The following is a 23,808-nucleotide window of genomic DNA, read 5'->3' on the forward strand; positions in this document are numbered from 1 at the left end:
GATAAAGGTTCCGCGGCGCACGCAGCGCGGATCGTTGAGGCGCTGTCCCGGAGGAGGAAGGCGGCGGTCGGCGGGGGTAGGGGAGGCGGGAGGGGTGGGGGGGGGAAAGGCCAAGGGAAGCCCGGCCGCCAGGGCCGCGCCGTTCTCCTCCGGGAGAACGGAGGGTCCTGGGAGTGGCAGCCTGGCAGGGGCCGAGTGTCCCCCGCGGTGGGGAGGGGATAGCGGAACGGACCCGGAGGACATGGAGGGCGAGGGGGCCCCTTCGTGCCGGGGTCCCGGCGGTGGCGGAGGGGTGATCCGCGAGCTCTGCCGCTCCTTCGGCCACTACAACCGGCACCTGGCGAGGCTGCAGCACAACCTGCGCGAGACCAAGAAGTTCTTCCGCGATGTCAAATACTCCCCAGGCCACCCCTTCGCCTCGGCGGCGGCTGGCGAGGGCCTCCTCGGCGGGGATGGGGATGGACCCCCCCGGGACGGTCCCACGCCTGGCGGTGAGAGGGGGACGGGGAAGGTCGGGCAGGGCCTGCGGCGGGCGGGGAGGCCTGTGTCATAGTGTGCGGGGATGGGAGGATAGACGGGGTGCTGGGGGATGACCCCTGGGCAGCCAGGGGTGGGGGCTTGAGAGGGTTGGAGTGGAAGGGGGAGGCCGTGCGTGGGCTGTGGGACTGAAGGTTGCAGCTGCGGGAGCTGGGCGAGAGGTGCTGCTGAGCCTCTAGGGTCTGTCATGGGAGGGTGGATGGACTGTGGAGTGCCCACGGGGAGCTGGGGTTCCTTGGGGGTGTGAGAGGCTTTGTAGGGTGAAGGGAGCAGGTGTGAGTGGGTGACGGGGGCTGTCTGGAAAGCGTGTTCCTCTGACTGTCTTCCTGACCCCCACCCTGGGGCACTGGGAGCTTTGGGATGAGGGTTAGGAGCTGCCTGGGAGTGGGTGGCTTGTGGGGTGGCCGTGCCTTGCAGCAGTAGGGCTCCGTGGTACAGTGCTGGACTGCATGCATCAGCTCTTCCCTCAACTGTTGCTGTTGACAAACATTGCTGCTGGTGAGGGCCCTCCTGCTACCAGCACAACTTGAGCTTTCCATAAGATTGTCTTGTGAGAAGAGCTGAGCGTGACACAAAATGTTTATAAAGCTCTTCTTTATTCGTTCCCAACTGGCTCATGAGTCATCTCAGTTGGCCATTTCTCCAAGAGTCTTGTCCATGCTTATAATTCTGATTGGAAAATTGACCTGGTGAGCAATTCTGTCAGCCCGTGTAAAGAACAACAACAACAAGAAAAACCCCCTCAAACATAACAGTTGTGTTTGGTGTGAACTGCCCAAATAGAAGTGAATGGTTTGGTCAACGTTTGGTGTCTCCTTGTTTGCATCTTCCTGTGACTTGCAAGAAGTAGGAACTGGTTGGTTTCCTTCATTTTTTTTTTTTTATTTTGGTCTTCCTGCTGTTTGAGTGGGTAACACTCCACTGAAGTTGCTCTTCTGTTTGGTTACTTCTCAACTCTTGCTACTTAAACAGTCAGAGCAACTCTGAAAGCCTCCTGGTAGGGCTTGGTTGGTGTAGATGCATCATTAATTAAATATCCCTGATGCAGGATACAAACTTCATCCAAGATTCTGCTTCTTCTTTCTACCACAGAGCCTCTTTTTTCTCTTTGAACCTCTTTTTTTCCCCTCCTCTCTTTCAACTTCTTGCCTTGACCCAATTTGACACCCAGTTTGACTTCACTTCTGTTACCAACTGGCCCTTGAGGAGCAAGGCTTCAGGGAAAGGCTGAGTGCTCTAGAGCTTGTTCATGCCAACAGGAGTGACAATGTAGGCTCTTGGCTTGGGATTTCAGGCTCACTGTGCTTGAAAAGAGTTCTGAGAATTTGCCAGAGATGAGTACAATGGTGGGGAGAGACTGGAACAGGTTGCCCAGGGAGGTTGTGGATGTCTCCTCCCTGGGGGTGCTCAAGGCTGGGCTGGATGAGGCCTTGAGCAGCTGAGTCTAGCTGAGAGGTATCCTTGCCCATGGTAGGGAGGTTGGAGAGGATGAGCTCTGAGGTCCCTTCCAACCTGAGCCATTCTGTGAACTGCAGATTAATTGAAGCAATGATCATTGGCTTTTCCCCAAGCCTTGGTGTGAAATGCAGAGCCTTGGTGTTGCTTGTTGCCTTTGTGGCTGAACAACCACCTGTGGACAAAGCTTGGCCCTGAAAAGTATTGCTTGTGTGTCTCCAGCACTCCCTAAACTTAGTGACTGGCAAGAAAGCTTTTTTTTTTTCCCTCCTCTCTACCATGGGGAGGTGATTTTAAGTGTCAAAGAGTTTAAGGAGCACAATTTTCACTGACTTCGGGACCACTTTTCCTTAGAATCTGCTCTACAGGTGGTGTCCAAGTGAGAGGAATTCTGACCAAACAATTCTGCAGCCTCCTTGCAGTGCTCTGCAGCATGCTGAGGCTGAATTCTAAGGTTTGATGAAAGACAAAGGAACTGGGAAGTGAAATGGGCAGGACACTTGACTGGCTGTGCTTGAAGTGGCAAAACAAACTGTGAAAGTAAATTTAGGTGTCTTGGAAACAAAACAAATGTGAAAGGGTTTTACTTTTTTGAGCCACCTGTGAAGCTGGTGTAACAACACAGAGGAGTAACTGCCCTTCCCAGCAACACAGCTCAAGCATCTTAAGGCACAGCTGGGCTTAATTCATCCAAAACCAGACCTGAGTAGCTGCTGAGCTTTCAGGGAAGCTGGGTCAGTCAGGGTTGGGTACTTGAAGGGACCAATGTGTACTTGCTTAGGAGAATGACAGGCAGTGTGTATCCAGAAAGGGTTGTCACTGTCCAAATGTTCCCCAAATGTGGCCTTAATCCCAGGATTTACTCCTTGGAGTAAGAGAAGGAATATAAATTCAGGAGAGCAATTAACTGTCTTCCCCTGAGAGGGGAGGGAGAAAGTCTTGTTTGCAGTGGTTGCATTTCTGAAGCATTCAATAAAATGCTTTGTCCTGAGCAGGTTTGAGAGTGTTTTGTTGAATAACTTTGACAGTCCTGGAGCTGCACAGCTCTGGCAGCTTTTTATTTTGTCTTGGTGCTGTTAACAAGTGTGTCTGGGACTGACTTTTTGGGAAGAGAAAATCATAATTGGGGCTCAGTAGCAAATTGTAGCAAGATCTAGAATGGCTTAGGTTGGAAGGGACCTCAGAGGTCATCTGCTGCAACCTCCCCACCATGGGCAGGGACACCTCTCAGCTAGACTCAGCTGCTCAAGGCCTCATCCAGCCTGAACATCCCCAGGAAGGAGGCATCCACAGCCTCCCTGGGCAGCCTATTTTAGAGTCTCCCTTCCCTCATGTTGAAGAACAACGTTTTGGAGAGGCTGAATGTGTTAACCAGAGGGTTTGGAAGAGTCTTCAGCCTGGTGCTGTATTGACCAAGGGTTATCCTGGTTAAAATGTGACTGCTCTGCCTACACTGCTCTGATCCTCAAAAGGTTGGGACTCCATTGTTGCTCCTGGTTGTGTCAACAGAAGGAGATGGGTGGTAAGACTGGATAATGTGTGGAGGGATGGTGGGGAGAGTGCTTGTGAAATAACTCCTCAAATAGATGGCAGGAGGCATTTGCTAACAAGCTTCAAGTGAAGCAGAAGTGGAAGCTTGGTTCTGCCAAGCACAGGAGCTGCTGATGTTACAACCTCTGCCAGAGCAGGAGTGCCAGCTCCTGCAGAAGCTGCTGGTGTTGCTGTGGAGGGTCATGGACTGGTTTGGGTGGGAAGGGACCATTAAAGCTCATCTAATGCAACCCCCCTGCAGTCAGCAGGGACATCTGCAGCTACAGCAGCTTGCTCAGACCTGACCTGGAATGGTTCCAGGGATGTGACATCTCCTACCTCTGTGGGCAGCCAGGCCCAGGCTCTCACCACCCTCAGTGTCAAACATTTCTCCCTTCTCTCCAGTCTGAATCTCCCTCTTTTAGTTTCACCCCTTGTCCTGTCCCAACAGACCCTGCTCAAAAGTCTGTCCCCATGATTCTTCTAGACCCTGTTAGTACTGAAAAGCTGCAATAAGGTTCCCTCTGCAGCCTTCTCTTGAAGGCTTCTGGCAGATGGAAAAGTTGCAGCTGAGGGAACTGAGGTTGTTCAGCCTGGGGAGGAGGAGGCTGAGGGGAGACCTTCTGGCTCTCTACAGCTCCCTGATAGGAGGCTGGAGCCAGGTGGGGTTGGGCTCTTCCCCCTAGTATCAGGTGCTAGAACAAGAGGAAGTGGCCACAAATTGCAGCAGGGGAGGTTCAGGTTGGCTATTAGAAGAAAATTCTTTACTGAAAGGGTTCTCAAAGACTGGCACAGGCTGGTCAGGGAAGTGGTTGAGTCTCCATCCCTGGAGGTGTTTGAAAGCCACAGAGATGTGGTGCTGAGGGCCGTGGTTTAGCCCCAGCCTTGCCAGATTGATTGGGCTGGAAGATCTCGAAGGTCCTTCCCAGCCAAACCTGTCCTCTGTTTCCCTGTGTAGTTGGCCTCCCTTGAAAAGGGGATGAGTTAAGATGCTCAGGGCTTCTGCAGATTCCATGAATTCAACCTAAGATTGTTCTGCCAAGTGTTTTGAGTGAATTTGGAGATGAGTCTTGCTGAGAGACGTCCTTGTTCTTGGACAGGCCTCCTTTCATGGGCAGCGGCGTAAGGGGATGCACGCGCTCCAGGACGCCCCCGCAGCCCTTCTTTTTGATGTGTTTATCACATGTCTCCCAATGACACAGTGTTTGCATACCGTGTGTAGCACCAGCTCCCAGCCTTGGCAAAAGCCCTGTCACAGGCAGGAGGTGCTCACAGAGACGTGGGAATGTTGCCTCAGCTCTTCAGGAGCTTGCGCTCGCGGAGCCCGGAAAGGAAATCGTGTCCTAGGCTGCACCAGGAGGAGTGTGGGCAGCAGGGCAGGAGAGGGGATTCTGCCTCTGTGCTCTGCTCTGCTGAGATCTCACCTCCAATCCTGCCTCCAGTTCTGCTGTCCTCAGCAGAAAAAGGACATAGAGCTGGTGGAGAGAGTCTGGAGGAGGCCACAGAGATGATCCAAGGGCTGGAGCAGCTCTGCTGGGAGGGCAGGCTGAGGGAGCTGGGGGTGCTCAGCCTGCAGAGGAGAAGGCTCTGGGGGGATCTCAGAGTTGCCTTTCAACAGCTGAAGGGATCCTGCAGGAAGGCTGCAGAGAGACTTTTCCTAAGGGTGTCTAGAGACAGGACAAGGGGGAATGGTTTGAAGCTGGGGGAGAGCAGGGATAGACTGGAGCTGAGGAAGAAGCTCTTCAACAAGAGGGTGGTGAGACTCTGGCACAGGCTGTCCAGAGAGGCTGTGAATGTCTCCTCCCTGGGGGTGTTCAAGGTCAGGTTGGATGAAGCTTTGAGCAGCTGAGTACAGCTGAGAGGTGTGCCTGCCCATGGTGGGGAGGTTGGAGCAGATGATCTCTGAGATCCCTTCCAACCTGAGCCATTCTCTGACTCTCTTCTCAGAAGAAGGCTTGTACAAAGCTTTCTGAGTTGGTTTTTATTGTGCTTGTTAGCTGAAGAGTTTGTCTGGATTCCAGCTGAAGCATCACTAGCTACATCAAAGCAATTCTTTATCATGTAGATGAAGGCTAAAATGTGGTGTTTGTGGCTTTTTTGCTGATTTTTATCTTTTGTGAGCTGCTGGCCAGTTTGTGCCCTTCAGTCACTTGATGTGGCCACCCTGCTCTGGTGGTGGAGCTTTGAAAGGCTTGTTTATGAAACAGTTACCAAGAGTCACACTTCAGAATCACAGAATGGGTTGAGTTGGAAGGGATCTTAAAGATCATCCACTTCTAATCCCCCTGCCATGGGCAGGGACACCTCCCACCAGCCCAGGCTGCTCAAGGCCTCATCCAACCTGGCCTTGAGCACCTCCAGGGAGGGGACATCCATGACCTCCCTGGGCAACCTGTGCCAGAGTCTCCCCACCCTCACTGTAAAGAATTTCTTCCTCATCTCCAATCCAAGGAACAATTCTCTTCCCAGCAGCAGTGTCTCCCTTAGCTTTTTCCAAACTTGCTTTATGAGGCTCAGTGTCTGTGGGGCAGAGGTGCAGCAGAGGAGCTTGCTGGGGCACACAGAGGGTTTCCCTGTGGTGGTGTGACATAGAAGGGCTCCTCAGATGGAGACAACTCCTCCAGCAGTTGTTTCCAGCCTGTAGATTTGAAGGAGAGGTAAATCTGAGACAAGGTGATAAAGAAGCCTGAAGCTGGAGCTAAGACAGAAGCAGCTCTGCATGGGGCTGCTCCTGATGGGAGTGATTTGAATTCAAATGGAGGGCTGGAATGCCATGGGAATAGGAGTTAGGAGTAGCTGTGGTGTGTGGTCTTTAATTGAGGGCTATCTTGGTGTATAAGAGCAGCTTGTTTTGTTTTCTTGGGGCTTGAGATGCTGAAACAATGTTGGATGCCAGAAGATGACTCATTAAAAGAATTTTAATAGCCTTGGTGAAACAAGACCTTGCCCTACAAAATCCCTGCTGCTTTCTCTGCTGTGTTCTTTGAGTCCATCTCAAACCTGACCTTCTGCTCAGTGTGCCTGACACCAGGGGATTGTTCTTCAGAGCTCTCAGATTTGGCAGTTATTTTGGGGACTTGTGTCTCTGTTTGCCATTTGATTCTCTGATGCCATCTGCCCTCAGAGCTGGGCCCAGGGGGTAGCTCTCAGGCTGTTCTGTACTCTCAGGGATTGTGCTGGGTTGGAGCAGGAGGGTGATGAAGGAGATCCAAGGGCTGGAGCAGCTCTGCTGTGGGGACAGTCTGAGAGAATTGGTGGTGTTCAGCCTGGAGAAGAGAAGGCTCCAGGGAGACCTTAGAGCAGCCTTCCAGTGTCTGAAGGGGGCTCCAGGAGAGCTGGGGAGGGACTTTTGACAAAGGCAGGGAGTGCCAGGATGAGAGGTGATGGCTTCAGGCTGGAAGAAGCTGGATTGAGAATGAACATTAGGAGGAAATTCTTCCCCATGAGGGTGGTGAGGCACTGGAACAGGTTACCCAGAGAAGTTGTGGAGGCTCCAAGGCTGGAAGTGTTCAAAGGCAGGTTGGATGGGGCCTTGAGCACCCTGGTTTAGGAGGTGTCCCTGCCCAGGGCTGGGGGGTTGGTCCTGGATGCTCTTTAAGGTCCCTTCCAACCCAATCCATTCTGTGATTCTATGAATTTGTTTGTATCCATTTTTTTTTCCTTTTTGTACTACCAGCAGTGTTCTGTTGCTATGCATGAGGTAACACCAAGCCTCTTGGCTTTCAGCTTGGCTGACTGAGTGTGGGAGAAGCTGTATTTAGGAGGTGTAGAAGAAGACAGGAGCTAAATTCAGTACTGAGGCTGCACTTGTGTAGTAAAGTGACTGCAAAGAGTTGCAGCATCATGGACTAGGAATTGAAAGGGCCTGGTCTGTGGGATGGTCCAAGTGCTGCTTCAGATGGAAGATGGGTGAGGAGAGTGAGTACAGGGAGTCTTGCTGCTCTGAAGGAGCTAGAGGGAATCATAGTGGTTGGAAAAGGCTTTTAAGCTCATCCAGTCCAACCATTCTCTATCTCTACCAAGTCTGAGGCTAAACCATCTCCGTCAGCACCACATCTCAGTGGCTTTGGAACACCTCCACAGCATTCCTCAGGGACACAGGTGGGGAGAACAGTGAGGAATTGTCTTAATGGCTTGGTGAGAATCAACTTCCTGTGGTCCTCTGTGTTGGTGCAGTAGAAATGCTGAATTGCTGACACTGATTTTAGGACACATAAGCAAATTCTTGGTGCTGTGTGGGTTTCCTGGTGGGCTGTGGGGCAGCATTGTGTGAGCTTTAGAGATGAGACTTTGTGTTACAGCAAGTTGAGAGAGGTGATTCTGCTACTCTGCTGTGATGAGACTTCACTTGGAGCACTGTGGTCAGGTATGGGACCCCCAACAGAGACATGGACCTGATGGAGAAGATCCAAAAGAGGGTCACAAAGATTGATTAGAGGGCTGCAGCACCTCTGCTGTGGGGACAGGCTGGGAGAGTTGGGGCTGTTCAGCCTGGAGAAGGCTCCAGGGAGACCTTACAGCTGCATTTCAATATCTGAAGAGGACCTACAGGAAGGCTGGGGAGGGACTGTTCAGAAGGGCTTGGAGTGGTATGATGAGGGGCAATGGTTTGGAACTGGAGCAGGAAAGATTTAGTTTGGACATCAGGAGGAAGCTCTGCACAATGAGAGTGGTGAAATACCAGAACAGGTTGCCCAGGGATGTGGTTGAGGCCCTGGAGACATTCAAGACCTGACTTGATGTGGCCCTGAGCTGCCTGATTTCATTGGAGGTGTCCCTGCTGAGTGCAGGGGGGTTGGACAAGCTGACCTTTGAGGGTCCCCCATGCAGTCTCTGCCCCTTCATTCAGCCTGTCCTAATGCTCTGCCCTCCGTTTCAGGGCAGAACTTCATTTCCTTCCCTCTCCACGAGGAAGAGCATCTCCAGAGGACTGTGAGCTGGCACCCTTGCCTCCTGATCCTTGGCCAGAACTGCAATGCCAAATGCCAGCTACTCAACATCCTGCTGGGTGAGAAGCTGCTGCCTACCACCAAAATCAGCAACGAGGAGAACTGCAAGAGGCGCCGGATCCGCTTCACGCACGGCGCCCAGACCCGGCTCAGCCTGGCGCTGCCCGAGCAGTACGAACTGGTCCACATGATGGCAGCCCACAGAGGGCACTGGGACACCATTCCAGAGGAGGACTTGGAGATTCGTGGGGACTGTGAAGATCCTGCTCAGAGGATAGCAGAGCTGGAGGTCATGCTGCCCTACTCGCTGCTGAAGGTAACTTAGGGGTCCAGGCACCGCCTGGGTAGCGAACTGAAGGTGTAACACTGAGAGTCCCTAATCACAGAATAGAATTGTCAGGGACCTAAGGATCAGCCAGTTCCAACCCTCTGCCTCCTGCCATGACACCTCACACTACATCAGGTTGCTCACACCAGCCTGGCTGCAAAAACCTCCAGGGAGGAGGCTTCCACCACCTCCCTGGGCAACCTGTGCCAGTCTCTTACCACCTTCATGGGGAAGAATTTCTTCCTAACATCCAATCTGAATCTCCCCATTTCTAGTTTTACTCCATTCCCCCCAGTCCTATCACTCTCTGAAACCCTAAAAAGTCCCTCCCCAGCTTTCTTGAAGGCACCCTTAAGATACTGGAAGGCCACAATGATAAAGCTGATGGTGGAAACACTCCAGCATAGGAATTTGTCTTCAGCACCAGGCTTTCAGCTTCTCTTTAATTGGGATTTTAATTGGGCATCACCTTCTCTGGTCATGTGCTTTTGTTTCAACGTGGACTCTTAGCATTATCATTGGAGTGAGTCCAGAGGAGGCCACAAAGATGATCCAAGGGCTGCAGCAGCTCTGCTGTGAGGGCAGGCTGAGGGAGCTGGGGGTGTGCAGCCTGGAGAGAAGGCTCCAGGGAGACCTTAGAGCTGTCTTCCAATACAGGAAGGCTGCAGAGGATGTCTAGAAACAGGCCAAGGGGGAATGGTTTGAAGCTGAGGCAGAGCAGGGTTAGAGTGGAGCTGAGGAAGAAGTTCTTCAGCAGGAGGGTGGTGAGACTCTGGCACAGGCTGCCCAGGGAGGCTGTGGCTGCCTCCTGCCTGGGGGTGTTCAAGGCCAGGCTGGATGAAACCTTGAGCAGCTGAGTCTAGTTGAGAGGTGTCCCTGCCCATGGCAGGGAAGTTGCAGCAGATGATCTCTGAGGTCCCTCCCAATCCAAACTGTGTTCTATGAATCTTGGAAGCTAAGCTTCCTTAGCTGGAACTCCAATTGTCTCCATGACCTTTGGTCCAGTGTTTCTCCACCCTGACTTTAAAGAATTTCTTCCTAATCTTAGACATGAATAAATAAATCCATAGAAATATAAGTATTGATAAAAGCCTCTCCTGGATCTTGCTGCCAAATCCTTCCTTGCTCTGCATAAAAGAGGATTTAGCTTCACACTTCTTTGGCTGGGTTTATTTTTTTAGCTGGGCCACTTTAGCCAGGCTGCAGTTTCCAACCCTCTTTCAGATTTCTCATGTGAAGTGACAAAGATCTCTCTGTCTGCCTTCAGTTATATTTAGGGCACTTAGATGAAAGCAGCCAGTCAGATTAATTTGAAAGGGGTTTGGGGAAATCAAAAGCTCTTCCAGTGGAAGGAGAAGGGAGGGTGAATCACAGCTAGCTTCAGAGGGAGCTGGAGGAGTCCTTAGATGAATTCCAGGAGATAGAGGAAAAACAAAAGTTGGGTTTTTTTTTTTTTAAGACTAATGGGAGAAGATGGTGAATTTCAGCAGGTAATTGGGCTGGGGAGAGATTCCTCTGAAATTACAGGAGCCTGACCTCTTCTGGAGACCTTTGGGGTTTTTTTCCACCCTTTTAGCTAATTTGTGTTCTGCAGCTCTGCTCAGCACACACCAAGACAGCCTGCTGGAGAGGGTCCAGAGAAGGGCAGTGAAGCTGGTGAGGAGCAGCTGAGGGAACTGGAGGTGTTCAGCCTGGAGAATGGACACTGAGGGGAGACCTCCTGGCTCTCTATAGCTCCCTGAAAGGAGGTTGGAGCCAGGTGGAGCTTGGTCTTTTCTCTGAGGTAACAAAGGAAATGGCCTCAAGTGGCACCAGGGGAGGTTTAGGTTGGACATGAGAAGAAACTTCACTGTCAGGGTTCTCAAAGCTTGGCAGAGGCTGCCCGGGGAGGTGGTTGAATGCTCATCCCTGGAGGTGTGTCAGAGCTGCAGAGATGTGGTGCTGAGGGCCATGGCTTAGCACCAGCCTTGGTAGAGTTAGAGAAGGTTGGACTTGGATGTCCTCAAAGGCCTTTTCCCACAGAAATGATTCTGTGATTCTAACAATCTTTGCAGTAAATATCTGCTTGCCATGGGCACCACTGCTGGGAGCAGTGGAACATATCTGGAGCAGTAATGGAGGAGAGGTTTTGGACACTGTCCAAAGCTGCCTGTCTGCACAACTGCTCTGAAGAAACTTCTGCTATTTCTGAGCTTCTGAAATAGGACTAATAACAGTTGCATGCCTCAGCACAGAGTTGAGGATTTACATCTGCCCAGGAAGCAAAGAATTTGGAGGAGCTCAACACCTTGTGGGTGGAAAGGGAGGAAAATCAGTTGGAATGTTACCTCCCCTGTTATCTAGAACCCCTCTATGCTCCTCTCCTTGTTTTTCCCCAACAGCAGATTGGTCAGGACTGTTCCCTAACATTACAACCAGATACCCAAACACCTTGCCAGTGATTGAAGAAGCATTTATGGATCCTTCTTGTGGACTCCCAACAGTTCTAAGAGATGAGAATTTCACCTGTGGGTTTCTGTTTGAGATTACCTCCATTTCTCATGCTGAGGAAACTTCTCTGCCAGAGGTCTGCCCTCAGAGGAGCTCTCAGTGACTGTAAGACCTGGGGAATGCTGCAGCTTTTCAGGAGGCCTCTTCCCAAGAGATGTAATGACACAGCCTGGCTGGCACCTAGGTTGTGCTGCTGTTTGGTGCAGGCACTTGGTGCTGAGTCATACTTGGTGCATGGTTGCTAGATCCCAGCTCACTAGCTGTGACTCTGGTAAAGAGAGGTGAGGTTATTTATAAGTTAACAGGATCCAAGTATCATCTTACCTGCAGAGAACTTCAACACAAGTGCAGAACATCCCAATTCTTCATCCTGAGCTGCCAGTGGAACACCCTGGGAGGGCTTTTTCTTCACAGAATGGTTTGGGTTGAAAGGGACCTTCAGGATAATCTAGGTCCAAACCCCCTGCCATGGGCAGGGACACCTCCCACCAGCCCAGCTTGCTCAAGGCCTCATCCAGCCTGGCCTTGAACACCTCCAGGGAGGGGACATCCATGACCTTCCTGGGCAACCTGTGCCAGTGTCTCCCCACCCTCCCTGTAAGGAATTTCTTTTGACTTTCTTTTCCTCAGTCTGAGATCCAGGGTGGGATTGTTCTTGCTTTTCTGTGTTCCTAAAGGATGTCCTCAGCAAAGCTTGCATCACAGAAAAAGGGGGTGAGGAGGAGGGAACCAACAAGGTCTCTTGCAGGGGTCAGCTGCTGTGGGAACACTCCCCTGTGCCAGCAGGTTTGTGAACTTGGTTGTTTTTAAATGTGAAGTTGCAGGGAAGGAAAAACTTTGGCAAAGTTTCTGTATTCCTTGGGGATCACTGTGCCCAGGAATGCAGCAGGGTCATGGGGAATAATCCATCTAGCCAGACAGGTGATTAGATTTAGAGGAGAAAGAAACAGTTGGCTCTTTCCCTCAATCTTATCAGTTGTGCCTGGAGGCCAGATTGGGCTTCTCTGAAGGACTGGGATTTGTGTGGATAGAATCACCAAAATCCCAGCATGGTGGGGGTTGGAAGGGACCTCTGGAGATCATCCAGTCCAAGCCCCCTGCTAAAACAGGGGCACCCAGAGCAGCTTGCCCAGGATCACAATGGCCAGGGGGAGTTGGAAGCTCTGCAGAGAAGGAGACTCCACAACCTCTCTGGGCAGCCTGCTCCAGGGCTCCAGCAGCCTCACACCAAAGAAATCTGTCCCCAGGTTTCTTATTGGCTCCTTTAAGCACTGAAAGGTCACCAGAAGGCCTCTCTGGAACCTTCTCCAGGCTGAACAACCCCAGGATACAGTTTAGTGGTTGTGGTAGCTGGGTTATGGTTGGACTTGATGATCTTAAAGATCTTTTCCAAGCTTACTGATTCTATGATAATCTGCTGGATAGGAGTTTGGGTCACATTTTACCTGAACTGGGTTAGTTTCTCAGCATCTCAGTTAACTGAGCAAAGAGTGATTAAAATGCCTGAAGCCAGGCAAAACAGGACAAGGACCTCATGGGATGCAGTGACTCAATGTTCTCTAACTGAGCTGGAGAGGAGGAACTGGCTGTGGATGTGGTGAAGTGGGTCCTGAATGCAGGGAGTGAAGTTCCTCTTGTCTCTTTGTAGGTCAAGACCTACTTGATCCTTAATTTCTTCTTCTGGGATATGGGATACAGTGGTGGTCATCCTGGCATTGCAAGCCTGAATCCATAGATGATTTGGCAGGCTGAGAGGGTGGAGGTTCTTCCTGGAGAAGAGAAGGCTTCAGGGAGACCTTAGAGCAGCCTTGCAATATCTTAAGGGGGCTACAGGAAGGCTGGAGGGGGATTTATTACAAAGGCATGGAGTGACCTGAATAGGGGTGATGGCTTCAAACTGGAGCAAGATGGATTTGGATGAGACATTAGGAAGAAATTGTTCCCCATGAGGGTAGTGAGGCCCTGGAACAGGTTGCCCAGAGAAGTTTTGGAGGCTCCAGTTGTTCAAAGGCAAGGTGGGTGGTGGCTTGTGCAAGCTGATCTTCATGGCAGAGGGGTTGGAACTGGATGATCTTTAAGGTCTTTTCCAACCATTCTATGAGCTCATGGTGTGTCTGTGTGGTGTGCTCTTCAAATTGTCTTTATTGCTGTTGCCAGCACCTCTGCATCATGCTCCCAGTGAAGAGCTGGAACTGATCTTTGGTACCCAACGTTCAGATTTGCTAAGTGGGAGGCTTTGATGCCTTATAAAGGGCCTTTCAGAGAAGGAAAATAGGAATGAAGTTACTTAACAGCAATTTCATGCTTCCAGCTGTCACAGAAGCATTTGAGGATGATTATAGCAGTGTGACCTTGGGAGAACCAGCTTGGAAATGTTTGGAATCCAGGTTGAGTCAGAGGTGTTCCCCATATAGGAAGGGCTCCATCCCTAATAGCATGACGCTGCACAGGCAGCACTCCAGCTTCTGCAGGACCTTTCTGGAGAACAAAAAAAAAGGTGGGCAACAAGAAAATAAACAAAATTGCTAACCCTCTTTGGAAAAGCCTGAAAGGCCACTCTGGAAACAGAAGGAGCAGTTGCTCATGTGGTGTTGGGTTGTCTTGTGTTGGTTTTTTTTTTTTTTTTTTTTTTTCCCCTCCCTGTCTCCTAGAGACAGCTCTGGCTTCCTCCTTTGTTTACAGTGGCTGCTGTGAGTCATCTGTTCTGGGGAGCATTGCAGCACTACACATCCCAGTCTGCAGCAGGCAGGGCTGAAATAAGGACTTCCTCTTAGCTCCAAGAGCAGGTGGGAGATGTGGTCAAGGCTTTCATTTCTCTGGTGTAGGGGGGGAAGAAAAGAAGATTGAGGTGTTAATTTTGCTTTCCCCCCCTACACCTTCTTAGGTGTTGGAAGGTGGCCAAAAATCCCTGCTTCAGTTCAAAGCCTTTAATGTTTTCCTTCCTTACATGAAATTCCAACTCTGTTCCTGCATGTGCAAAGGTGAATCTCATCTCCATCCTTGGAAGGGAGGGAAGCAGGTTTCAGGCCTGGCCTTTCTTTAGTAGGGTTAGGAAGAGGCAGTGTCAGGAGGAGCATGTGAGCAAAGCAGTGAAACTCTGCTGTCAGAAAATAGTTTGATCACTGAATTCCAGCATGTTGAGGTTTGGAAGGGACCTCTGGACATCATCCATTCCACTCCCCTGCTCAAGCAGGGGCACACACACAAGTTTGCCTGGGATCAAGATGTCCAGGTGGGTTTGCAATCTCTCCACAGAAGGAGACTCCACAAGCTCTCTGGGCAGCCTGCTCCAGGCCTCCAGCACCCTCACACCAAACAAGTTTCTCCTTAAATTCAAGTGAAACCTCCTGGCTTCCAGTTTGTGCTCACTGCCTGTCACTGTGCACCACTGAAAAGAGCTCAGCCCCACCCTGCTGCTTCCCACCCTTTAGCTCTTGCTGAGCTTTGCTCAGATCCCCTCTGGGGCTGCTCTTCTGCAGGCTCTCAGCCCCAGGGCTCTCAGCCTTTCTTCCTCACAGAGCTGCTCCAGGCCCCTCAGCAGCTTTGTAGCCTCTGCTGGACTCTGTCCAGCAGTTCCCTGCCTCTCTTGAACTGGGGAGCCCAGAACTGGACCCAGGACTCCAGCTGTGGCCTCACTAAGACCATCTCAGTTTTTTTGTTGGACCAGAAGAAAATCCTGGCTGAGCTTGTCACAACCACCTGCTCTTCCTCAGCCACCCTTTAGCTGTGATCTCTTTGGAAGAGGTTTTTCTGCTGTCTTTGACAGATCCAGCTGGAGTTTCCAACAGCAGGAAGCACAGCGCTAGCCTGGCACTGTGCTTCCTGCTGTTGGAAGCTCCAGCTGGCTCTGTCTCCTCAGAGAGCTGATCTGGTGAACATCAGCAGGGAGACGCAGTTAAGCTGAAGAATTTGAGCTCTTCCCTGGGAAGCTTCTTCTAAGCCTTGATGCCTTCTGTGCCGCCACAGCTGGTGGAGAGGGTTTGGGCGCTTCTGGTGCGGCACAGATCTCTACAAACCTTTTTTTTTTTTTTTTTTTCATTCTTTTGTTCATCCCTCACTTGCTAGGAAGTGGACATTGTGGTAGCACCATGTCGAGGCTTCCAGTCTACTGAAGCCACCTTGGCAGAGTACGTCAACCAAGTCTTGCCTGTCGTCACCTTCGCCATCAGCGAGGCTGAGCTGTCGCCGCCGGACGAGAGCGAACTGCGCCGGATCAAGGAGAGGTTCTCCTTGCCCATCTTCTTCTTCAGGGTGCCAGACTCGGGGCTTGACCTGATTGCTCCCAAACCCCCTGCCAACGAAAAGTCCTCCCTTTACTGCCAGCTGCGGGACTTGGAGTACCTCGGTAGCAACCACTGCAGCTGCGGGGCCCCGGCTCCGGAGGGCGATGCCCAGAGCATGCTGGTGGAGCAGCTGGAGAAGCTGCGGCTCCTGAGCGCTTTTTCCAGGCAGGTGCTTCAGAAGCACCTGGTGGAGGCAGCTACCAGTTTAAACGAGGTGCACTGCCGCTGCCTCAACATCTTCATCAACCAGGCCTTTGACATGCAGAGGGACCTGCAGATCACCCCCAAGAGGCTGGAGTACACCCGCAAGAAGGAGAACGAGCTCTACGAGTCCCTGATGAACATCGCCAACCGCAAGCAGGAGGAGATGAAGGACATGATCGTGGAGACCCTGGGCAATATGAAAGAGGAGCTCCTGGAGGATGCTGCTAGCATGGAGTTCAAAGGTAGCCATGGGCAGGAGAGCAGTGGGGAGCTGTAGGGAGGGGGTTGAGGGCTTTAGGGGAGGGGGTTGGGGACTTCAGAGGCAGTAATGTTTGCTGTTCATGCGAGGTCAAACTCGATGGAGCCCTGAGCAGCCTGATCTAGTTGGAGAGTCAGATGGCATCAGGTTGGAAGGCACTGTCAAAGGTCAGCTTGTGCAGGCAGCAGGGGCACCTCCAACTAGTTCAGGCTGCTCAGGGCCACATCAAGTCGTATCTTGAACGTCTCCAGGTCTTATCTTGAATGTCTCAACCACATCCCTGGGCAACCTGTTCCAGTGTCTCACCACCCTCATTGTGCAGAACTTCCTCCTGATGTCCAGCCCAAATCTGCCCTGTTCCAGTTCTAAACCATTGCCCCTCATCCTATCACCATGGCCTCTTCTAAGCAGTCCCTCCCCAGCCTTCCTGTAGGTCTCCTTCAGATATTGCAGTGCAGCTCTGAAGTCTCCCCAGAGCCTTGAGACACTGGCACAGGTTGCCCAGGGAGGTGGTTGAGGCCCCATCCCTGGAGGTTGTCTAAGGCCAGGCTGGATGTGGCTCTGAGCAACCTGCTGTGGTGTGAGGTGTCCCTGGGCATGGCAGAGGGGTTGGAGCTGGATGATCCTTGAGGTCCCTTCCAACCCTAACAATTCTATGATTCCTCAGCCTGTCCCCATAGCAGAGGTGCTTCTGCCCCCTCATTTTTGTGGCCTCCTCTGGACCTGCTCCAGCAAGTCTGTCACAGGTGTTGGGGGTCCCATAGCTGGCCACAGTACTCCAAGTGAGGTCTCACCAGATGTCCCTGCTCACTGCAGGGGCCTTGGACAAGATGACTTCCAAGGGCCCCTTCCAACCTGATGCATTCTGTGATCTGCTAAAGGACAGTTGAGGGCAGTCTGGAGAAGTGGCATGGCAAGAAAATTCAGAGCTAACACACAGAGGATTTTTTTCCTGCAGTAGCACTGCCCTTAAATGAGAGGCCTGAACATTGAATCATGGGAAGAGACCTTAGAGATCATCTCCTCCAACCTGCAGCATATTAAATCTTGATTTCTGCTAAATCAGACCTTTTCCCCCTGAGCTTTCATTAGGATACTTTACTTCTCTGCTTCAATTCCCTCTTCTGCTGAAGAAGAAAATAACTCTGAGAGCCTCAGTGGATGTGTTGAGACTTGGGAATAAATCAGCCCTAAGGAGAGGGGGGAAAAAAGAGAAAAAGCTGTTTGAGTGTTAACTGTGAAGGTTCAATTTGTACTTTCTGCTTGGTTTCCTTTGTCTGAAAGAGGCTTGCATGAAGAGTTTTGGGTATAAAGCCTTCTGAGTTGAAACCCTTCTGGGTGGGTGAGGTTTTGTTCCTTTAACAACACTGTGTGCCTGAGGCCTACACTTGGCATTTGCTTTGTGTTTTGGGGCAATGTGAGAATTCTCACTGCATCTTCTAGTACCAGAGCTTCCAGCAGCACACAAGCTGGGAAGCATCCAGAACGATGGATGGAACTGCCAAGGGTGAGAGGCTGGCCAAATTTTGTCTGCAGGGATACATGGTCTGTCATAAACATCAAAGTGAAGAAGATGTGTGGGTTGGTACTCCACAGCTCTGCTCTGCTTGCTAAGCAGGGCTTGAGAATCAGAGAATCACAGAATGGGTTGGAGGGAACCTTAAAGATCATAGAGCCATAGATGGGTGGGGTTGGAGGGGACCTTAAAGATCATAGAGCCATAGAATGGGTTGGGGGGGACCTTAAAGATCATAGAGCCATAGAATGGGTTGGAGGGGACCTTAAAGATCATAGAGCCATAGAATGGGTTGGAGGGGACCTTAAAGATCATAGAGCCATAGAATGGGTTGGGGGGGACCTTAAAGATCATAGAGCCATAGAATGGGTGGTGGAGGGGACCTTAAAGATCATAGAGCCATAGAATGGGTGGGGTTGGAGGGGACCTTAAAGATCATAGAGCCATAGAATGGGTGGGTTGGAGGGGACCTTAAAGATCATAGAGCCATAGAATGGGTTGGGGGGGACCTTAAAGATCATAGAGCCATAGAATGGGTTGGGGGGGACCTTAAAGATCATAGAGCCATAGAATGGGTTGGAGGGGACCTTAAAGATCATAGAGCCATAGAATGGGTTGGAGGGGACCTTAAAGATCAGAGAATCACAGAATGGGTTGGGTTGGATTGGAGGGGACCTTAAAGATCAGAGAATCACAGAATGGGTTGGGTTGGATGGAGGGGACCTTAAAGATCAGAGAATCACAGAATGGGTTGGGTTGGATTGGAGGGGACCTTAAAGATCAGAGAATCACAGAATGGGTTGGGTTGGATTGGAGGGGACCTTAAAGATCATTCAGTTCCAACCCCCCTGCCATGGGTAGGGACACCTCCTACAAGATCAACTTGCTCAGGGCCCCATCCAACCTGGCTCTGAACAGTTCAAGGGTTGGAGCTTCCACAAATTCTCTGGGCAACCTGTTCCAGTACTTCATCACCCTCAGGGTAAAGAGTTTCCTCCTAAAGTCTAATTTAAGTCCAATTTCTTCCAGTTTGAAGCCATCATCCCTCATCCTGTCACTCCCTGCCTTTATCAAAAGTCCCTTTCCAGCTCTTCTGTAGCTCCCTTCAGGTACTGGAAGGCTGCTCTAAGGTCTCCCTGGAGCCTTCTCTTCTCCAGGCTGAACAACCCCAATTCTCTCAGCCTGTCCTCATAGCAGAGGTGCTGCAGCTCTCTGTTCATCTTCATGATCATCTTTGCCATAACCATCATTCCTCTTCTAAGGAAATTTGCTTCACTGGGCTGATGGAGATTTTCCATTTAAGATCAGCAATAACTCAAGCTTATTGGTTTAGAAGAAATTATTTTGTCAATTGAGTGTTCTTCTGAGGCATGAGAGCAGCCAGAACTCCAGATAATATTATTTGTCTTGACTGACTTCCTTCCATTTTCCAGCTGAAGGACAAAGAGGAGTGATGGATTATCTTTAATCTTGCAGGCTAGGATCTGCATCTTTTTGCTTCTGCAGATGGGAAATAAGAAGGACATAGAACTGTTGGAGTGAGTCCAGATGAGGGCCACAAGGATGATCCAAGGGGCTGGAGCACCTCTGCTATGAGGACAGGCTGAGGGAGCTGGGGGCGTTCAGCCTGGAGAAGAGAAGGCTCCAGGCAGCCCTTAGAGCTGCCTGCCAGTAGCTGAAGAGGCTATAAGAAGGCTGCAGAGGGACTGCTCCCAAAAGCCTGCAGGGCCAGGACCAGGGCAATGGTTTGAAATGAGAGCAGAGCAGATTGAGATTGGATGTGAGGAGCAAGTTCTGCACCAGGAGGGTGATAGAACACTGGAACAGGTTGCCCAGGGAGGTACTTGAGGCTCCATCTCTGGAGATATTCAAGGTGAGGCTCAACAAGGCTCTGAGCAACCTGATCTAGTGGAGATTAGGTTGCTGACTGCAGGGGCCTTGGACTGGATGAGCTTTGGGGATCCCTTCCAACCAAACCCATTCTAGGTTTCTATGATTTCAGAGCTGGAGCACTGCAGTGTCCAAGGTCAGGATTCTCTTATGCGCAGGAGTATCCTGAGGGGCAGCAGCAGATCACCCTGCAGTAAATGTGTGTCTGTTTCTTTGCACAACAGCCAGCACTTAGTGTGTGGCATCTTGTTGGCTGTCAGCCTTTGAAGTAGTACCCTGAAAGCAGGGAGGTGGTATTTTGAGGAGCTAATGCCATCTGCTGATCACTGGATTTGTTTTAAGTAGAGCGTTGTTGGCCAAACTCCAGAGCCAAGGTCTTCAGCTCCTGGTAGTAATCTTCTATTGCTCAGAGTGGTTCCAGTGCCTGGGCAGTGATTGCTCCTAGCTGGTTTGAAAATGCCAAGTGCCCTTCTACTCTGCCCTAGTGAGGCCAGAGCTGCAGTGTTGTGTCCAGTTCAGGGCTCCCCAGTTCAAGAGAGACAGAAAACTGCTGGAGAGAGTCCAGGGGAGGCTACAAAGCTGCTGAGGGGCCTGGAGCAGCTCTGTGAGGAGCAAAGGCTGAGAGCCCTGGGGCTGAGATGCTGCAGAAGAGCAGCCCCAGAGGGGATCTGAGCAATGCTCAGCAAGAGATAAAGGGTGGGAGGCAAGAGGATGGGGCCAGACTCTTGTCAGTGATGCCTGGTGACAGGACAGGGGGCAGTGGGCACAAACTGGAACCCAGGAGCTTCCACTTGAACTTCATGAGAAACTTGTTTGGTGTGAGGGTGCTGGAGGCCTGGAGCAGGCTGCCCAGAGAAGTTGTTGCTCATGAGTTGTTTTGTATGATTTCTGAAGTGAGATTAACTGGTTTTATCATCTGAGTCTGAAGCCCTGAATCTCTGAAGGGACAAAATAGCACCAGAATGTTTGGAGCAGAAGCTGACTATACCAGGGCTGTGCTCTGGGCCTTTGCAGACCACTCCAAGCAGCTCTCAGTAGCTATTGTTGCAACTGATGGTTTGCTGAATACAAAAGATGCCTCTCTTTCTTGTTTTTTCCTATCTCTTTTGTGTAGATATCATCATTCCTGAGAATGGGGAACCTGTCAGTTCCAAGGACATCAAATGTTGTATCAAACAGATCCAGGAACTGATTATCTCTCGATTAAACCAAGCTGTTGCCAACAAGTTAATCAGCTCCGTGGACTACCTGCGAGAGAGCTTTGTAGGGACCCTGGAGAGATGTCTGAAGAGCCTGGAGGAGTCTTGGGAGGTTTCAGTCCATCCTGCAAGGAGTTTGGAGAAGTCAAAGGATGCCTCTGTACACATCACAAGCAATTATCTCAAACAGGTATGGTGGCTTCGATGCTTGGCTGTGGTCTTAATTAATCTTTACCCTGATCCAGTAAGGGTGGCAGGAGGCTGAGCTGCTGAGTGAGAGGAGAGGAGCACAGGTCTGGGGTCCTTAAGAGAGGTGCTAACTTTGGGCAACAGTCACTTGAAGTACTCTCCTTTCCTAAATCTGTGTATAGTCTCCCTTTCTGGAGACTTTCAAGCCCCATCTGGATGCATTCCTGTGAGACCTGTGCTGGGTCCTGCTCTGGCAGGGGGGGGTTGGACTCAACGATCTTCAGAGGTCCCTTCCAACCCCTAACATGCTGTGATAGTGATCAGTCTACAGCTTAGAACCACTTCAACACAACAACTGGATCCTGGAGGGTCCCATGTCTTGTCCCCTTGTTGTTATTTTCAGAGGCTCCAGCAAATTTTCTAGTGCAAAGTTCCCATTCTTTCATCTTTCCTCTGCTTTCCAGATACTCAATGCAGCTTATCATGTTGAAGTCACTTTCCACTCTGGCTCCACAGTAACCAGGATGTTGTGGGAGCAGATCAAACAGGTATGGGCATCTTGGTCTTTTATTTCTAGTACCTGTCAGTGAAGTATTTATGAAGCAAAGCATAATGTGAATACCTCACCCAAAGTATTGTGTCCAGCTCTGGAGCCTTCAACAGAAGAAAGACATGGAATTGCTGAAATAGGTCTAGAGGAGGCCATGAAGATGACCAGAGGGCTGGAGCACAGGCTGAGAGAGTTGGGATTGTTCAGCCTGGAGAAGAGAAGGCTCCAGGGAGACCTTAGAGCAGCTTTACAGTGTTTGAAGGGGGCTACAGGAGAGCTGGGGAGGGAATTCTGTGAAGGTGATGCTTCAGACTGGAAGAGGCTGGATTTAGCTTGGATGTTAGGAGGAAGTTCTTCCCCATGAGAGTGGTGAGGCACTGGAACAGGCTGCCCAGAGAAGTTGTGGAGGTTCCAAGGCTGGAAGCCAGCTTGGATGAGACCTTGAGCAAGCTGCTCTGGTAAGAGGTGTCCCTGCCTGTGGCAGGGGGGTTGGAACTGGGTGATCTTTAAGGCCCCTTCCAACCCAAACCATTCTCTGATGCTATGAATTTATTTCTGTCCCTCTTACTTTGTGTGTGCACAACCATATTGGTAATGACTGGAGGGCAATTAATTAGCCCAGTTCTGTGTGCAGACAACTGTGCCGTGACAAGGCTTCAAAGCAGGCTGAGTAAATTGACTCTTTGCCTTTTTTGGGGGGAGGAGTTTAGTGCTTTAATTATGTTTCCTGATCCCTAGATCATCCAAAGGATTACCTGGGTCAGCCCCCCTGCCATCACCAGTGACTGGAAGAGGAAGGTTGCTCAGGATGCCATCGAGAGCCTCAGTGCCTCCAAGCTGGCCAAGAGCATCTGCAGCCAGTTCCGCACCAGGCTGAACAGCTCCCACGAGGCCTTTGCAGCTTCTCTGAGACAGGTGAGTGTGGGCAGCACAAAGGCAGGCTTTGTCTGGTGCATTGCCCCCTCTAGAAAGAGGAATTTTAATTGCAGAGAGAGCTCCCAGGAGCAGCTTGTGCAGTGAATTGCTGCCCTTCTCTAGGTAGAGGAGGCAGAGCTCGAGTGCAAGGAGCTGGCTTTTAGGCATGCTTTCAGTGGGATCTCTTTGCAGACCCTCAGCTTCACACCACCAGAGCTTCAAACCAGGCAGGGTATGCCCAGGCACCTATCCTTCAAAGACAGGCTGAAAGAGTTGGGACTGTTCAGCTTCAAACCAGGCAGGGTATGCCCAGGCACCTATCCTTCAAAGACAGGCTGAAAGAGTTGGGACTGTTCAGCTTCAAACCAGGCAGGGTATGCCCAGGCACCTATCCTTCAAAGACAGGCTGAAAGAGTTGGGACTGTTCAGCCTGGAGAAGAGAAGGCTCCAGGAAGAATTTAAAGCTGTGCCAGTGTCTCGAGGCTCTGGGGAAACTTTAGAGCTGCATTTCAGCATCTGAAGGGGACCTACAGGAAGCCTGGGGAGAGACTGTTTAGAAGGGGCTGTGGTGATAGGATGAGGGGCAATGGTTTGAAACTGGAACAGGGTAGATTTAGGCTGGACAGCAGGAAGAAGCTCTTCACAATGAGAGCGGTGAGACACTGGAACAGGTTGCTCAGGGATGCGGTTGAAGCCCCATCCCTGGAGATGTTCAAGACCAGGCTTGATGTGTCCCTGGGCAGCCTGCTCTAGTTAGGTGTCCTTGCTTGCCTGCAGGGGGGTTGGACAACCTGACCTTTGAGGGTTCCTTCCAACCCAGTGCCATCTGTGAATCTCTTGTAGCTGGAGGATGGCCACTCTGGCAGGCTGGAGAAGACAGAAGACCTGTGGCTGAAGGTGCGGAAGGATCATGCTCCTCGCTTGGCACGGCTCTCTCTGGAGAGCAGGTCCCTCCAGGATGTGCTCTTACATGGTGAGCATCGTGCTTGATGTTCTCCCCAATGTCTTGTGCTCCCTCCTGAGGCAGTCAGTGGGTGGAAAGGAGTAGGAAGGCTGTTTTGCTTTTCACTCAGCTACTTCACCGAGCCTCCATCTGCTGCATACTGAGCACCTGAAGCTGTGCAGCTGCGAGGAGCTCTGGGCTGCCAGAGGGGGTAGAGGGGGTGAGAGAAACACATTTGGATGTCTGACTGCGTGGTGGTTGTCTTGCAGGCAAGCCCAAGCTGGGCCGTGAGCTGGGCAGAGGGCAGTATGGTGTTGTCTACCTGTGTGACAGCTGGGGAGGGCACTTCCCATGTGCGCTCAAATCAGTTGTTCCTCCAGATGAGAAGCACTGGAACGACCTTGCACTTGAGTTTCACTACATGAGGTGTGTATCCTAAGTGCTGTTCTTCTTCTCTCTCCTTCTCCTTCCCCTCACTGCTGCAAACAAATGCTGTTTGCACGGGGAGAAGCCTTGCCTGACCTCCTGAAATGCTAAGCTGCTGTTTCCAGCCAAGGTGCCACTGCAGAAA

At 51.1% G+C, this 23,808-nt stretch overlaps 1 protein-coding gene across 2 annotated transcripts in view; it reads left to right on the plus strand.

Annotated features, from left to right (window-relative positions):
* Nucleotides 1-241: 241 nt before the first annotated feature.
* Nucleotides 242-23,808, plus strand: part of DSTYK (dual serine/threonine and tyrosine protein kinase) — a 28,983-nt gene continuing 5,416 nt past the window's right edge. The window contains exons 1-8 of one of the 2 annotated variants that reach the window (XM_054395850.1): nt 242-491; nt 8,402-8,787; nt 15,355-16,018; nt 20,556-20,830; nt 21,294-21,377; nt 22,118-22,294; nt 23,138-23,267; nt 23,507-23,663. In XM_054395850.1, the coding sequence (XP_054251825.1) occupies nt 242-491; nt 8,402-8,787; nt 15,355-16,018; nt 20,556-20,830; nt 21,294-21,377; nt 22,118-22,294; nt 23,138-23,267; nt 23,507-23,663 (2,123 nt within the window). The remainder of the gene's footprint in view (nt 492-8,401; nt 8,788-15,354; nt 16,019-20,555; nt 20,831-21,293; nt 21,378-22,117; nt 22,295-23,137; nt 23,268-23,506; nt 23,664-23,808) is intronic. The other variant, XM_054395851.1, reaches the window with a different exon arrangement.

Source organism: Indicator indicator, chromosome 35 (assembly GCF_027791375.1).
Source record: "Indicator indicator isolate 239-I01 chromosome 35, UM_Iind_1.1, whole genome shotgun sequence".
Lineage (NCBI taxonomy): Eukaryota > Metazoa > Chordata > Aves > Piciformes > Indicatoridae > Indicator > Indicator indicator.